This window comes from Octopus sinensis, linkage group LG23 (assembly GCF_006345805.1).
Source record: "Octopus sinensis linkage group LG23, ASM634580v1, whole genome shotgun sequence".
In the NCBI taxonomy this organism is placed as follows: Eukaryota; Metazoa; Mollusca; class Cephalopoda; order Octopoda; family Octopodidae; genus Octopus; species Octopus sinensis.
The window spans coordinates 23,559,067-23,574,078 of NC_043019.1; the positions used below are offsets into that span (position 1 = coordinate 23,559,067).

The 15,012-nt window shown below is 36.6% G+C and overlaps 1 protein-coding gene across 3 annotated transcripts; it reads right to left on the reverse strand.

The window, feature by feature from the left end:
- Positions 1-1,125: 1,125 nt before the first annotated feature.
- LOC118767608 lies at positions 1,126-13,554 on the reverse strand. 3 transcript variants are annotated; one of them, XM_036512440.1, is made up of 7 exons: positions 13,465-13,554; positions 10,691-10,816; positions 8,668-8,754; positions 6,957-7,043; positions 5,339-5,482; positions 3,166-3,234; positions 1,126-1,514 (listed from the first exon to the last, which is right to left on the reverse strand). In XM_036512440.1, exons 2-7 carry the CDS (start codon positions 10,808-10,810, stop codon positions 1,353-1,355), a joined length of 669 nt encoding a protein of 222 aa, XP_036368333.1. In that variant the 5' UTR covers positions 10,811-10,816; positions 13,465-13,554; the 3' UTR covers positions 1,126-1,352. The 3 variants fall into 3 exon arrangements, with proteins under 3 accessions (XP_036368333.1, XP_036368331.1, XP_036368332.1); XM_036512438.1 differs by lacking the exon at positions 13,465-13,554 and adding an exon at positions 12,347-12,484; XM_036512439.1 differs by lacking the exon at positions 13,465-13,554 and having other exon boundaries at positions 10,691-11,088.
- Positions 13,555-15,012: the final 1,458 nt, after the last annotated feature.

Sequence of the window (15,012 nt, forward strand, 5' to 3'; positions counted from 1 at the left end):
GTGTCAATAGCCAGCTGGAGGAGGTGTTCTCCTGGGGCTACAAGCTACAGTAGCATCCACCTTTAAGAGTTAGCCACATTTAAGGGGCAAATATAAATGGAATGTTTCATGAACATTACATATTGATAGAAAGAAAAAATGATTTTATCTGTAACAGACTCTCTCTCTGTTATATATACATAAGTATGGACGTAGTAGATAACAGCTAGCCTTCGGCCACCCTTTTGCGCCCTGTTGTGTCTACTACTCTGATTGGTTGGTATTGGCGCACGTTTGTCTCTTGCTCTATTGCATGCCAATATGCAACCTAACCAATCACAGCCTTCTTATAAGGTCACATGAGAAGTCTCTTCCAAACATCCAGTGATCCGATAGTACTGTATAAAAAGCTAGCTTCAACACCGTCTTTCGGTTCCAGACCTCTTAAGGTCTAACCACTGACCACAGAGCCAGTTCCAGTGACAACACAACAGCAGCCACATGGAGACTTGACTTCGTCCAGCAGCATTCAGGACTTCCATCTCCATTGCCAACAACATCTCTCTACGTACACAGCCACCAGCAACCGTCACACAGGTTCTATCTCAACACTGTTTGTGTATTACTTCACCATGGCTAACAGCAAATACAACCTGTGAGAGCTCCTGTAACAAGTAACCGTCTCTGCATAGTAGCCACAGCTTCACACATGACACGTGCCTCAATTGGTTCCGCATTGCAGCCTCAACTTCTTGTTACTGCACTTCAACTATCGTGTGCCTTGACTATGAACTGGTATTTATCATCCTTGTGTCTGAACATTCTTCTAGCGTCCTATTATAGACTCTTTCAATACTCACTATTTTATTGCACTCACATACACACTTTGTATACATGACAGCCTGTCTATTATTATGCATATGTGATGCACACAAAGACACACATGTTAACCTATCAATAGAATCTTCTCTTAAACATTCTACCGGTTGTGTCTCTCTTTCCCTTCTGGCACTCATACTCATTTATATTTATTGTAATCGACCGTGTGGCATACTAAAGGAGCCATTCTCATCACCCCTCCTTTGCACCGTCATTCTACAATTTCTTAGATAGCTGCAGCATGGAAGAGGCATTTAACAACACACAAAACTGTTAAATTCACTTTTATTTCATGAGGTATGTCAACATACAGTCTCAGATCAAGTACAACTTCAAGATTTCTGAGATACGTAAAAGAAGAGCCTAAGAAAATATTTCTAACAATCTCAGCAGTTAGAATTTAGTTTGTGTGTGTGTGAATGTGTGTGCTCATGTCAGACTATGTATTCCATAATCCAAAAGCTACTGAATATTCATGCTTTCGGTTCAAAGAACTATTTTTTCAGATTATAAATATGTTGTTCAACTTGATTCACAAAAACTGGAAACATTGGATCAGATAGACACAGATGCAGGATTTTATCAAGTCTTTCTTCTTTGAATTTACTTGCCTGATATGCTCTACTCAGTTCTGTTTGGTCTTGCTTCAGTAAGATCTGGCACATAGATATATATATATATAAGTAAAGATAGTTTTATTTAAAAAAAAAAGACAAGAAATCTTTCATTTACTTCTCCACTTACATAAGAACAAAAATATGATTACAACACATAAGACGGGGTGGACTGGTAGACATTAGAGTATTGTAACCAATACTCTGGCTCTCTGTATGCTGAGTTTAAACTCTGCGAAGGCCAGGTTTACTTTTAATCCCTGGGACTGATAAATAAAATACCAGTCAAATACAATTACTGATTTCTCACCCCTCTCTGTCTGGCTCTTCTCCCTATCTTTATAGATATATAATGTTAGAACAAGGATCAATTTGTTTGACTAAACCCCTTAAGGTAGTGCCCCAGCATGGCCACCATAATTTTGTGGACAAAACAAGAAAGAAAGGGACTGGTTATACTTTCTTCAGTTTTATATAAGCCGTCTCTCCTTTGTGTCAACCAGGGTCCATATAGCCCTTGCAGGTCCACAGGAGGTTTTGTTGTGAAAAATTATCTGCAATAAATTAGTTATACTTCAATAAGACGCAAAATATTTTCACAACTTTTTTTTAACAGTTTCTAAAAATATTTAATTACAAAAATATAATAGGATTTTTTAAAACATCAAATGGTTACAAGGATCCATCAGAGTGAAACAAGAAATTAGTGGGGGTGGTGGGGTCCCTAGATAAAAAAGGGTTGAGAACCACTGGTGTAAACAGTTAAAATTGTAAGGCATATATATATATATAATACATATATACCTAATTAAATTACTATATGTTGAAGTAACCATATTAGCTTATAAAAAGCAATAAACATATAGCGTATGACATGACTGAAATTTATCTTTGCTCCTCTGTAAACTGTTAATATTTTCATAAATCTTATTCCCTACTGAAAATCTTCCAGAGGTTTAATATGTTACAGATGTTTTGTTAATATATCACAGATGGGTTATGTTATAACCATTTGCCATCTGTTTCATTTGTAACTTTACTTTCAGTACAAATGCAACTCTTCCTTTCTACTCTCTTCCTCAGTTCATTTCACCTGATTCTTAATTCCTTTCATTGCATCCATCTTCTCACTTCTCATAGTCAACAAAATCTGCATCAGAAATTTTTTGTAATTAAAGAAAAAAAAGAAAGAAGAAACCACAAGACTGGAGCCTGGTGCAGCCTTCTGGCTTCCCAGATCCCTGGTCGAACTGTCCAACCCATGCTAGCATGGAGAACGGACGTTAAACGATGATGATGATGATGATGATGATGATATATGAGAGAGAGGGTACGTACGCGGTTATATATATTATATGTATAAAAATACAAACTGGGACAAGAACGCAAAACATTTAGGAGACGATACAAAAAACACGGACAGGACATTCGAAGCCTTCAATCTTCAGTCAAGAATCGGATCATCCTCGCAATTTTGGCTGATTAATCTTGAGGTTGCTCCAATCTGGCTAGCCCCAAGGAAAAACTAAGCTAAGTGCATTAGATTCCTTGGAAGAAAGCTTCAAATGTATACAAAACAAGGACGGAAAAACGGACGATGTTACACAAATATGAATACAAAAATAATACGTAAAAACATATATATATTAAAACCTGACTGTTTAAGAAAATAAAAATTGATTCCAAAATTTACTTCAGCTATTTTATCAACTGTGACTTCTTCATGAGTTGTGGTAGCTAATGCGGTATTGGCATCAAAACCCTGAAAATATAATGGTTCAAATATAGAAAATTATTTCAATCAATGGTAAGCTGAGCTATCCAACAACTTTCATTCTAGTGGTTAGTGATGTGCTACATATGGAGTGGTTGCAAAGGAACATCTATGCAATGTGTAGCAGCGATTCACAACTGAATCACTTGGTAGGCAAACAGACATTCACGACCAAACCATAGTAGTTTCATGTGATCAGCCTATTAAATGATCAATCAATGTGCAGCCATCACATGATTTGATTTTCTAGAACTCTCTCTTTGTGCCCTATATAAAGGTGGTTTTTGGTGGTAATCACAAAATGGTGAGGCAGCCACATGATGTCTCCATTCTCATCACCACATCCAGTTGATTAAGACAAACGGCAGACAGTAGAGAAGAATTTTCATTGCCACAAATATTGTGCAATTACTTTTCGGTTGTGATGGACCAACCACAAATTGCTATACCAGTTAACTCATCATAAATCCCAAGCAATGTCTCTCTCTCCCAGAATGTAATTATTGCTGTTAGTATTTGTTAAAAGACCAACACAGAAAATACTATGTACAATAAATAAATACCCTCTGTTAATTGTTCACAAGTGTTTTTAGTTACTTACTCTTTACTCTTTTACTTGTTTCAGTCATTTGACTGTGGCCATGCTGGAGCACCGCCTTTAGTCGAGCAAATCAACCCCGGGACTTATTCTTTGTAAGCCCAGTACTTATTCTATCGGCCTCTTTTGCCAAACCGCTAAGTGACGGGGATGTAAACACACCAGCATCGGTTGTCAAGCAATGCTAGAGGGACAAACACAGACACACAAACACATACATATATACGACAGGCTTCTTTCAGTTTCCGTCTACCAAATCCACTCACAAGGCTTTGGTCGGCCTGGGGCTATAGCAGAAGACACTTGCCCAAGATGCCACGCAGTGGGACTGAACCCGGAACCATGTGGTTGGTTAGCAAGCTACTTACCACACAGCCACTCCTGCGCCACTACTTGTTCATATGGCCCGAGAAATACATTTTCATTCCCTAACTCAACAGAAACCACAGCAGTATTTGATAAAATGCCCACATGACACACACATATATACCTACAATCTTCTCTGTAAATCTGCCCATGATTTCGCACCATCTCTTGTGGCAGTATTTCTACCCCTGTTTACTGATATTTGGAGTTCTAAGGAAATTAGGGAGTTTATAAGCTTTCTCAGTTATTTAAAACGGTGTTCAGAACTTGGACACTGCATGTTCTTCTCTCAAATTTTGCTGGGTGACATCTTTGGCTAATGTTTTCTATCAGAATTCAGGTTGACTAAAACCTTGTGAGTGAAATTCAGTAGATGGAAACGGTGCAGAAACATATTATCTGATGTGTGCATGTGTGTGTGTGTGTGTGTGTGTGTGTGTGTGCATACATTGTTGTTTTAATGTCTACATTTTATATGATGTATAATTAATGTTGTATCAATCCTTTTGGAGTGGTGTTGATATGTACAGAGGTTGATAGTATTGGCTAACCCCCTCCCATTAAAATTGCTGGCCTTGTGCCTTAATTAGAAACCATTATTATTATTATTATTATTATTAATAATAATATTACTATCATCATTAGGGTGGCAAGCTGGCAGAATTGTTAGCACACCAGAGAAAATGCTTAGCAGCAGTCCTTATATTCTGAGTTCAAATTCCCCTGAGGTTGACTCTACCTTTCATCTTTTTTATGGTCGATAAAGTGAACACCAGTTGAGCACTGGTATTGATGATATTTCAGGCCATCTACCTCTAACAGAAAGGATTATTATTATTAGGCAGCATGTTGACAGAGCTTTTAGAGCAATTTCACATTTTGAATTCAAATCCTGCTGAGGTTAAATTTTTTGCCTCCCCGTCACCTAAACTCCAGGCTTTGTGCCTATAGTAGAAAAGATTATTATTATTATTAGGGTGGCAAGCTGTCAGAATCCTTAGCATGCCAGACAAAATGCTTAGCAGTATTCCATCCATCTTTACATTCAAATTCTGCCGTAATTTTGATGCTATTGTGAGTGGAGTTGCAAAGTTTTTAATTACAGGAATAGAAATTAATATGACTTACCTTGGCTATGTATTCTGCATGGCTGTTATACAATTGTTTTATAGTGAAAAACCTTGCTAAAGTTGCTACACTATGAAGACAGGATTCTTCACCACTCTTGTTATTGTTCACAGAAAACTTTATTTTGAAACGGCGAATGCAGTTCTGTAAATGTATAACAAAACTAGAAAATGTGAATTAAATTTAATGTGTTATTTGACGAGTTGTTAATTAGAAAAAAACTGTTATTGACAAACGGATAGTGTTTGTAATTCTGTATAGAGGGCTTTGTTTAAGTCCATCTCTGCTGTGCCACAACAAACTGCTTACCAAAGTAAAACAGCAGTCACAGACAAACCCTCACTTCTCTTGGCCTTTATCAACTGAATAACCAAGTCAAAATGTAATTACACACAAGACATTTTATCATAAAGACAACCACTTCTCAACACAGAAAATGTAGCCATGCTAAATAATCTTCACCACATGACCATTGTCTTAGGCCCTTTTATAAAACATTCTTTTCAGTTAAAAAATTGGAATTTATTTAATAGTATTGCTTCAATGGAAAATTTGATGTATTTAATTTTAACAACTTGGTATGCAATTTAACTCTTTAGTGTTCAGATAATTCTGTCAAATGTGATGTTTGTTTATTTAAAATGGTTTGAATTAATCATGCATTATCTTGTAGTTTAGAGATTTCAGTGATGTGGTTTTTTTAGTTTTAGATCGATATGGTAGGGCTGAGGTGAGTGGCAAGATCTGGTCAGTTTCAATATAAAACAGGTTAAATATTTTGGCCAGATATGGCCGGTTTGAATGCTAAAGGGTTAAATAACACAAAACAATAATATATTTCTCTGGTTACCAGTTTAGTTATCTGGTTCTCAGTTTAATTTCACAAAGGAAGAAATTATGAAATATTTTATAATGTTACTAAATATCTGGATAAGCTTATGATTGGCCCTATAACAAACCTTTCACTAGAAGAGTCCACTACTTGAGAGAACCACAGAGAGAGGTACTTGTGCAATTAAGGGGAAATCACTGATGATGGTGTTACTTTTATATGATAATCAATGCTATTTTGTTTTCTTCACCCTGCAACATTATTCAGATTTTGTTCCACCTGGCCTTGGGCTGCCTTTTGCATAATTTATTCCATTACAAGAGTCTGGCATAGAGCCCTTCTTCTCCGATCCCTTTCCATACAATATTCTGAATATCCTGAAGATATTCAGGTTAAGCATTAGTCTGATAAGGCTTGCCATGACTGTAGCTATTACTCCACTAATCCTGACTGACTTAAATGTACACATACAAGAAATGTTTATAATATATATATACAAAAGAAGCAACAACAAGGACATTGAATACAATACTTACTTCTTATTCCTTTACTACCCACAAGGGGCTAAACACAGAGGGGACAAACAAGGAGAAACAAATGGATTAAGTCGATTATATTGAGCCCAGTGCGTAACTGGTACTTGTTTAATCGACCCCGAAAGGATGAAAGGCAAAGTCGACCTTGGCGGAATTTGAACTCAGAACATAGCAGCAGACGAAATACCACTAAGCATATCGCCCGGTGTGCTAACGTTTCTGCCAGCTCGCCGCCTTCTACAATACTTACTTCCGTTAATTGATTTACAAACAACATGCAGTCAGCAGAAAAAAATACAGTTATATTGCTTGATCCTCCGACAACAGCATGGTTTTCCTGGAAAGTAATGGTATATTATTAAGTAATAGTTATATGTATGTTAATGCTGTATAATTAATAAATATCATCTATCTTTGGATCGGTCTAACCATATTTGTAAATATGTGTTATGTTTGTGTGTTACGATGAATATGCATCAAAATCAAAATCAAAATCGATCAACATCAATGGAAATTGCAGCTGTGATACCAGTGCCGGTGGTACGTAAGAGAACCATCCGAACGTGGCCATTGCCAGTGCCGCCCCGACTGGCCTCGAGCCAGTGGCACGTAAAAAGCACCATCCGATTGTGGCTGTTTGCCAGCTTCGTCTGGCACGTAAAAGCATCCACTACACTCACAGAGTGGTTGGCGTTAGGAAGGGCATCCAGCCATAAAAAACATTGCCAGATCAGATTGGGCCTGGTGCAGCCTTCTGGCTTCCCAGACCCCAGTTGAAGCGTCCAACCCATGCTAGCATGGAAAGCGGATGCTAAACGATGATGATGATGATGATATGATGATGATTGCTGCTTCTTTACAGAAGGCCATCTCTTCAATTAATAAATCCTGTCATGAGATCTTATGTGACTAGCAAGTCCTGTTCTTGACAAACAAACTCTACTGCAGATCTTGCAAATATTTCTAAGCAGAAAAGTGTCAGGGATTGTAGTTAAGTCCTGTCTACGAAGTGTTTGTTTCAAGATAGATTGTTCAATTCTTTGAGCTTTAAATGCTTTACATCTATTGTAGATCATTTGTTTCCAAACCTATTGATCTTGTGTCATCTGCTCCCAGTCTTCCCCTTTCACATTAATAGCCTTAAGGTAGCTTTTGACAGCATCCCTAAAACGTTTCTTAGGTTTATGTCTCAGACATACACACACACACACAACTATACATACATACACACATATATGCCTACATATATATAGTTGTGGGGCTTGGGTGTGTGGCTAAGAAGTTTGATTCTCAACCGCATGGTTTCAGGTTTAGTCCTATAGTGAGACATCCTGGGCAAGAGTGTCTTCTATGATGGCCCTAGGGTGATTCTAGCCTTGCAAAGAGATTTGGTAGACAAATTAAAAGATGCCAATCATGTATGTAAGTTTATATGTATGTATGTATGTATGTATGTATGTATGTATGTATGTATGTATGTATGTATGTATGTATGTATGTATGATGTATGTATGTATGTATATATGTACATATGTATATATGTATTTGTGTATGTATATATGTATTTATGTATGTATGTATGTATATATGTATATATGTATGTATTTGTGTATGTATGTATGTATGTATGTTTGGGGGTCGATAAAATAAGTGCCAGTTGGCTATCCCACTCCCTCGAAATTACAGCCCTTGTACTCATAGTAGAAGGGATTATTTTGGTAGGGAACAGGACTAGGGAACTTTGCTTTTATTTATTCAAATATTTGTATTTCAAACATGTGGTATTCCATGGTGACCAGTTCGCATGTTACTAATGAAATTACAAATGTTCAAGATTTGTCTCTTTTGGTTTGAACATTTTAATGTAAATTTTGTTTAACAATATTACAATACTTATCGGAATAGAATTTCCAATATTTATATGAACACTGGATAAATAAAATACTTTAAAGTTTACTTACTAAAATAGTGTTATTCTGTGTTACAGTCAAATGTGAGGAATTCTCTAAAGAAAGCTTGATTTGTTTTGTTGGTGTTGAAAAGAAATACTGATTAATAAAATAAAATATAAAAAAACAATTAATTTTGAGCAATGAAAATAATCGACAGTATAACACCCTGCCCCCCACCATACACATCACAAACAAGCTCTCTCTCTCACACACACATCGGTTATGGCTCTTTCTCCACTGACAATGATGCTGGCAATAACATTGGTGCCAAGTTGTAACAGCATACATTGGGTGCCTTGTCCTTGGCTCAACATCAGTGACACGGAACAAGGAGACTTGTATGCATGGGAAACTGCCAGTCTTGCTCAAAAAAATCATGCATAAACCTGTACATATACATGATCAACCTTAACTAATGGAGGCCCAAGAACATACACTTGCGTCAGAAATTAATTAGCACTTCTCAAATTTCTACATTAAATAGGTTAAATCAATTAACCTATGAGCTGTTCAAAACGTCTTATGCGTGAGAAAACTTAGTATGGTGTGATTTCGGTCCTTGCGAGGCGCTACCTATATCTATTAAACAAAGGAAGATTTGTCTGCATCCGCACTCCAAGTTGTTGTTGCACTGCTATGTCAACATCATAAGGCTGTAGACTCTCAAACTGCTCTGCAAACAAAGTTATGTCATCGTTCTGCGCAACAGTGAACTTGCAACAAAGCAATAGTTCGAGATATGGCCACTAGGTGACAGCACATACCTTGAGTGAAGAGCAAATCAAGGGTGCTAATTAATTTCTGACGGTAGTGTATGTCATTAAAGTGTTTCATATATTTCATTTTACTGTATTTTAACGTGTATAAGGAACTCCCTAATTTTGGGGGCTTAAATTTGGAAAAAAAGTTTTGTAAAGCATTATAATACTATCCATGTATAAGAAACTCCCATATTTCTTTAACTTAATTTTTGACAAAAAAGGGTTCCTTATGTTCAACTACAGTATATGTTCAACTACAGTATATATGTTCAACTACAGTATATGTTCAACTACAGTATATATATTCAACTACATGTTCAACTACAGTATATTTGGTGGTATCAGGCCCAATATAACCACAAACTGATATTCACATAATATGGCTTTCTAAAACAACAACAACAACAACACTATCCAACACTGAAGGCTTATAACATGCAATTAAGTGGGTGGTAAAAATCTAATTATTTTATATTAATTAGTTTAGATTTTAACTTTAGCACTCACCAAATTACCTTCCAATACTCCAGCATAGTCCTGAGACAAATTTATAGTTTAATTAACCTGTTTGAATGATCACAAATCTAGAACATTGAGTCAATTTTGAATCAGATAAGAGAGTTAAAAACAGTTTTGTTTCTCAGTGAAGGCAACTCATCGAGGATTGGGTGTCCTTGAATTACTATTTTAGGGGAATGGAGGCGCAATGGCCCAGTGGTTAGGGCAGCGGACTCGCGGTCATAGGATCACGGTTTCGATTCCCAGACCGGGCGTTGTGAGCGTTTATTGAGCGAAAACACCTAAAGCTCCACGAGGCTCCGGCAGGGGATGGTGGTGATCCCTGCTGTACTCTTTCACCACAACTTTCTCTCATTCTTACTTCCTGTTTCTGTTGTACCTGTATTTCAAAGGGCCGGCCTTGTCACTCTCTGTGTCACGCTGAATATCCCCGAGAACTACATTAAGGGTACACGTGTCTGTGGAGTGCTCAGCCACTTACACGTTAATTTCATGAGCAGGCTGTTCCGTTGATTCGGATTAAAGGAACCCTCGTCGTCGTAACCGACGGAGTGCTTCCGATCCGATTTTAGGGGAAAAGGAACTATTTAACCCTGGCAGATGACCCCATTTAGTTCCAGTAGTGCAATAAATGTCCCCATCACATGCTGTCAAGTGCTTTGTGATGTCATAAAAACCATATATTACACTATTACAAAGACTGAAAGAAGAAAGCATTAGAATAACTGCAGTTAATTTTATTTATAAAATACCTTCCAGATGCCATTTAGTTCAAGATTATTTTCATCTAAATTTCCTGGATTGGTGTTACTGGTATTCTGATATCGAGCATAACATTCAATATTCCAATAGGGATATCCAACAGTAGACATTCTGGTCTAGTAGTTTGAAAGAAAAAGTAATTAAAAGGAGTGGTCATTTTCAGAAAGTCTGAGACAAGTTATGAAAATTCCAGTTGAATGTCTCTTATCAAAATAAATCAATAAATTTAGTTCTTTTATTATTTCCACCATAGAGCCTATCCATATTCCTTTAATGGGGAAAAGTATTGCAATTTACTTGAAAGATTGCAAAATGTGGAAATGAAATGAACGTTTGCAAAAACCTTTGAACAGGTGAGGAAAAAGAAAATATGTAAAGGTGACATCAATATATAAAAACAATGAGAAAAGGGATTGCCTAACTTTACATAGATTTTGAGAGCTCAAAATCTCTCGTGGAAGCGCCATCCAACCAAAATGCAAATATATGGGAAACTACCACCTGTGTCATCTCTTGTGAAAGGTAGGAGAGTCCAGTTTGCTGGACATTGTTGTAGAGCTGAAAACGAGGCAATTTCTACTCTTCTCCTCTGGAAGCCATCTACTCGCGATACCAGAGGGCGCACACTCTCCTACCCTGATGTAATCTCCAGGGATACAGGCATCCAGCAACAGGACCTCCGTAATGCCATGATGGACCGTGAAGTCTGGCGTAGCATGGTAAATTCCATTGTCTCGACCACGGTCGAACAATGATGATGATTACATAGATTAATTAATGATGCTCTAATATCTCAGGGTAACCAAAGAACATATTGATGCCTTTCTTTCATGTGTCCAAAAGACATATTTTGAAGGGACATTGATGTGATGGCTTAAACATATTAAATTAAGAGAACTGATTTGCAGCTAAAACATGACATTCTTCCAGTAATGTCTGCCTACTCTTGTTAAGTTATGATTTAGGATTCTTGTCTGTTGTATGTCAGTTTTTTTATTCCTTTCATCATAAACGATCATTTAAAATCCAAAAATTTGATTCTATATTCCAAGCAATGTCTGACAACTTGGCTGATTATATAAGTTTTTAAAATTTATAATTGATTGTTAATTATGAAATAATAACCAAACTTTATTAAATCAATAAGTAGTGATCATCCCAGTTTTTACCTTGTCAACGTAACCAGCCTTGGAACAGTTGGTGTGGTCAGTTCAAATCAGACGTGATGGCCATCACTTAGAACAAAAACTCAACATACCAATACAAGTGTGCCTCCTGCCGACTTTGTTTATATTGAAATTTGTTGAGGAAAAAATAAAATAAAAAATGGAGGGCAAGCACATATACATACTGACACACATCATATATATAAATATATATATTATGCGTTAGGAAGGGCATCCAGCTGTAGAAACACTGCCAGATCAGACTGGGCCTGGCGCAGCCTTCTGGCTTCGCAGACCCCAGTTGAACCGTCCAACCCATGCTAGCATGGACAACGGACGTTAAACGATGATGATGATGATGATGATCTACAAAATATCAAGTTTCATTTTTTTAGATATAATGTGATGTCCGTCAGCATGTATGTGTTCGTGGCCACCATTTTTGTTTGCCTTAAATTTTGATGTAATCGTAACCTACACCATTTGACAAGTATTTGGAGAAAATTTCATTGAAAGATACATATTGTTCTTGAAAGTTATGAGGAAACAAAGTCCAAGTGGTTTACATCTGTGCAGGTATGTCCAGAATTACTTCTCATGGACAATAAACGCGAAAATATCGATGCTTTTAATTGATAATTCATTGATATTTATAATAGAATGCCTTTTATAGTATATGATCACTTAATGAAAGAGTGACGGATGTTTTAGAATTATTTCCACGAATATGCTTGAAAATATGGCATCAATTTTATAAGATGCAGTGAGTTATTTCTTTTGGGCAATCTTTCGTCTCTAGTAGACCTTTCCGTCGATTTCCGTAAAATTTTTTTTTTTTTTACATATGGGCTTGCGGGAACTTTTGAAGTAATGAGAGCGAAAGAGACTAAGAGAGAGCGATTTTATGACGAGGGAAGTTCTTTTGAAGTTACCGTGCATGGGAAGCATTGATGGACATGTGTGTGTGTGTTTGATGGGGTGTGGGAGACAGACAGTATGTTGTGTAAGTGAAGTGCTTCTGTTAGTGTGTGTGAAGTGAAAGAAAGAGATAACTGAAATTTTTTACTCGGTGTATGTGTATATGTATGTATATTACTTCAAAAGTTCCCGCAAGCCCATATGTAAAAAAAAAAAAAAAATTTTTTTACGGAAATCGACGGAAAGGTCTACTAGAGACGAAAGATCGCCTTCTTTTGTTATAAGGTCTTTCGTTGTTTCAAAACGAAAGGAATTGAGATGAATGCAATGTAAAGCGTAAGTTAAATGTTTTACTCAAAATCTTCAAAATGTTTCAATCATTGCTATATTGCTTTATCTATCTTTAAACAAATTCCAAAGAAGGTTTTTCTTTTGAAAAATAATTTACTCAGGTCAATTTTCTTGTGAAGCATCCTAAATGTGGATAGAATTTCAACAGAAGAACAGATTGCCTTTTTTTTTCTTCTCTGTAGCATTAATAAAGAATCACGAAATTGTATCTTTTCACATGCAGAATATATATAAACATTTATCGTTATTTTTCCCTTGGTTAAAGGGTTAATTTTGCTACAATACAATATTATCATCAAGCACTAAAATATTCGATAATAAATCGTTACCTTTACTGATTAAAATAACGAGATTTTGGTTTCGAAGTGTATCGTCTGGTCAGCGACTAAATACATACACACAAACACAAACACATATACACACATGCGCGTACACATACATACGCGCGCGCGCACACACACACACACACACACGTACACATACGCACGCACACACACACATGCACGTACACATACATACGCGCGCGCACACACACAGACACACGCTCAAAATTTATCGTCTGCTTAACAACTTAACACACACACACATACACTCAAACTTAATCGTCTGCGCATATATACGCATGAGGATTGACATAGACACACATAGATACCTACATACATATGCAGAGACAAACACTCATGCAAACATACGTACATATACATACAATCATGCACTCACACACGCATACGTAATTACAAACACATATACATAAGCAGGTATACACACACACGCACATACATGGATACGTGTGCACACACACACAAACATACATAGACACCTACATACACATGCAGAGACATACTCATGCAAACATACGTACATATACATACACATACAATCATGCACTCATACCCGCACCCGCATACGTAATTACAAACACATATACATAAGCAGGTATACACACACACACACGCGCACATACATGGATACTTGCACACACACATACATGTGCTTCCCTCTGTCACCATGTTTTAATAACACCAACTCATTTTAATATCCCCAGTGATGTCCGCTCTGTGAATACAGTCGTTAACGTTTGACTGAATGTAGTTAGTCTCATGAGTTCTTCTATGATGATTGAAAACTTTGTTACAGATTTTGTGTTTGGTAAACAATAAACATTTAGAAATTTTCCAGTTGAACATTTGACAATGAGAAACGTTATTTTCAAGCAATTTGGTTCATCACTTGACTCAATTTTAAGTTTCTTTCATTTTTGCCTTAACTGTTGCTTACTGATCGTTCTTTCAGCCACAAAATTCTTTGAACCTGGTCAAACTTACATAAAATAGTTTCACATTTTATGTGTGTTGCTTGTCTTAGGTTCTTTGAGGCACCAAAGTTGTGAAGTGATCATTAACACCGACATCAATGTACAGATGATCAACGGTTTAAAACTGTCCGTCGTTATCAATGTAGAATGTAATTAAATTAAAATATTCTCGAATAATAATAATAATAATAAGTTTGTTATGGCACAATAATAATAAAATACATTGTAAAGACGTCTTTTGAAAGTTTTTAAAAAATATATTTTTTATTCATTTATAAATATGAAGGAATGCAAAAGTTGCAAAGAAAGCAGAGTTAACTCCCTTATAAAACTGGTCCGAATTCACTTACGACTGTCAACTCATTGTTTTAGTCTTTTACTTGTTTTAGCCATTTCACTGTGGCCATGCCGGAGCACTGCTTTTAGTCAAGCAAATCGACCCCAGGACTTATTCTTTGCAAGCCTAGTACTTATGCTATCGTTCTAATTTGCCGAACCGCTAAGTTACGGGGAAGTAAACACACCAGCATCGGTTGTCAAGCGATGTTGGGGAGACAAACAC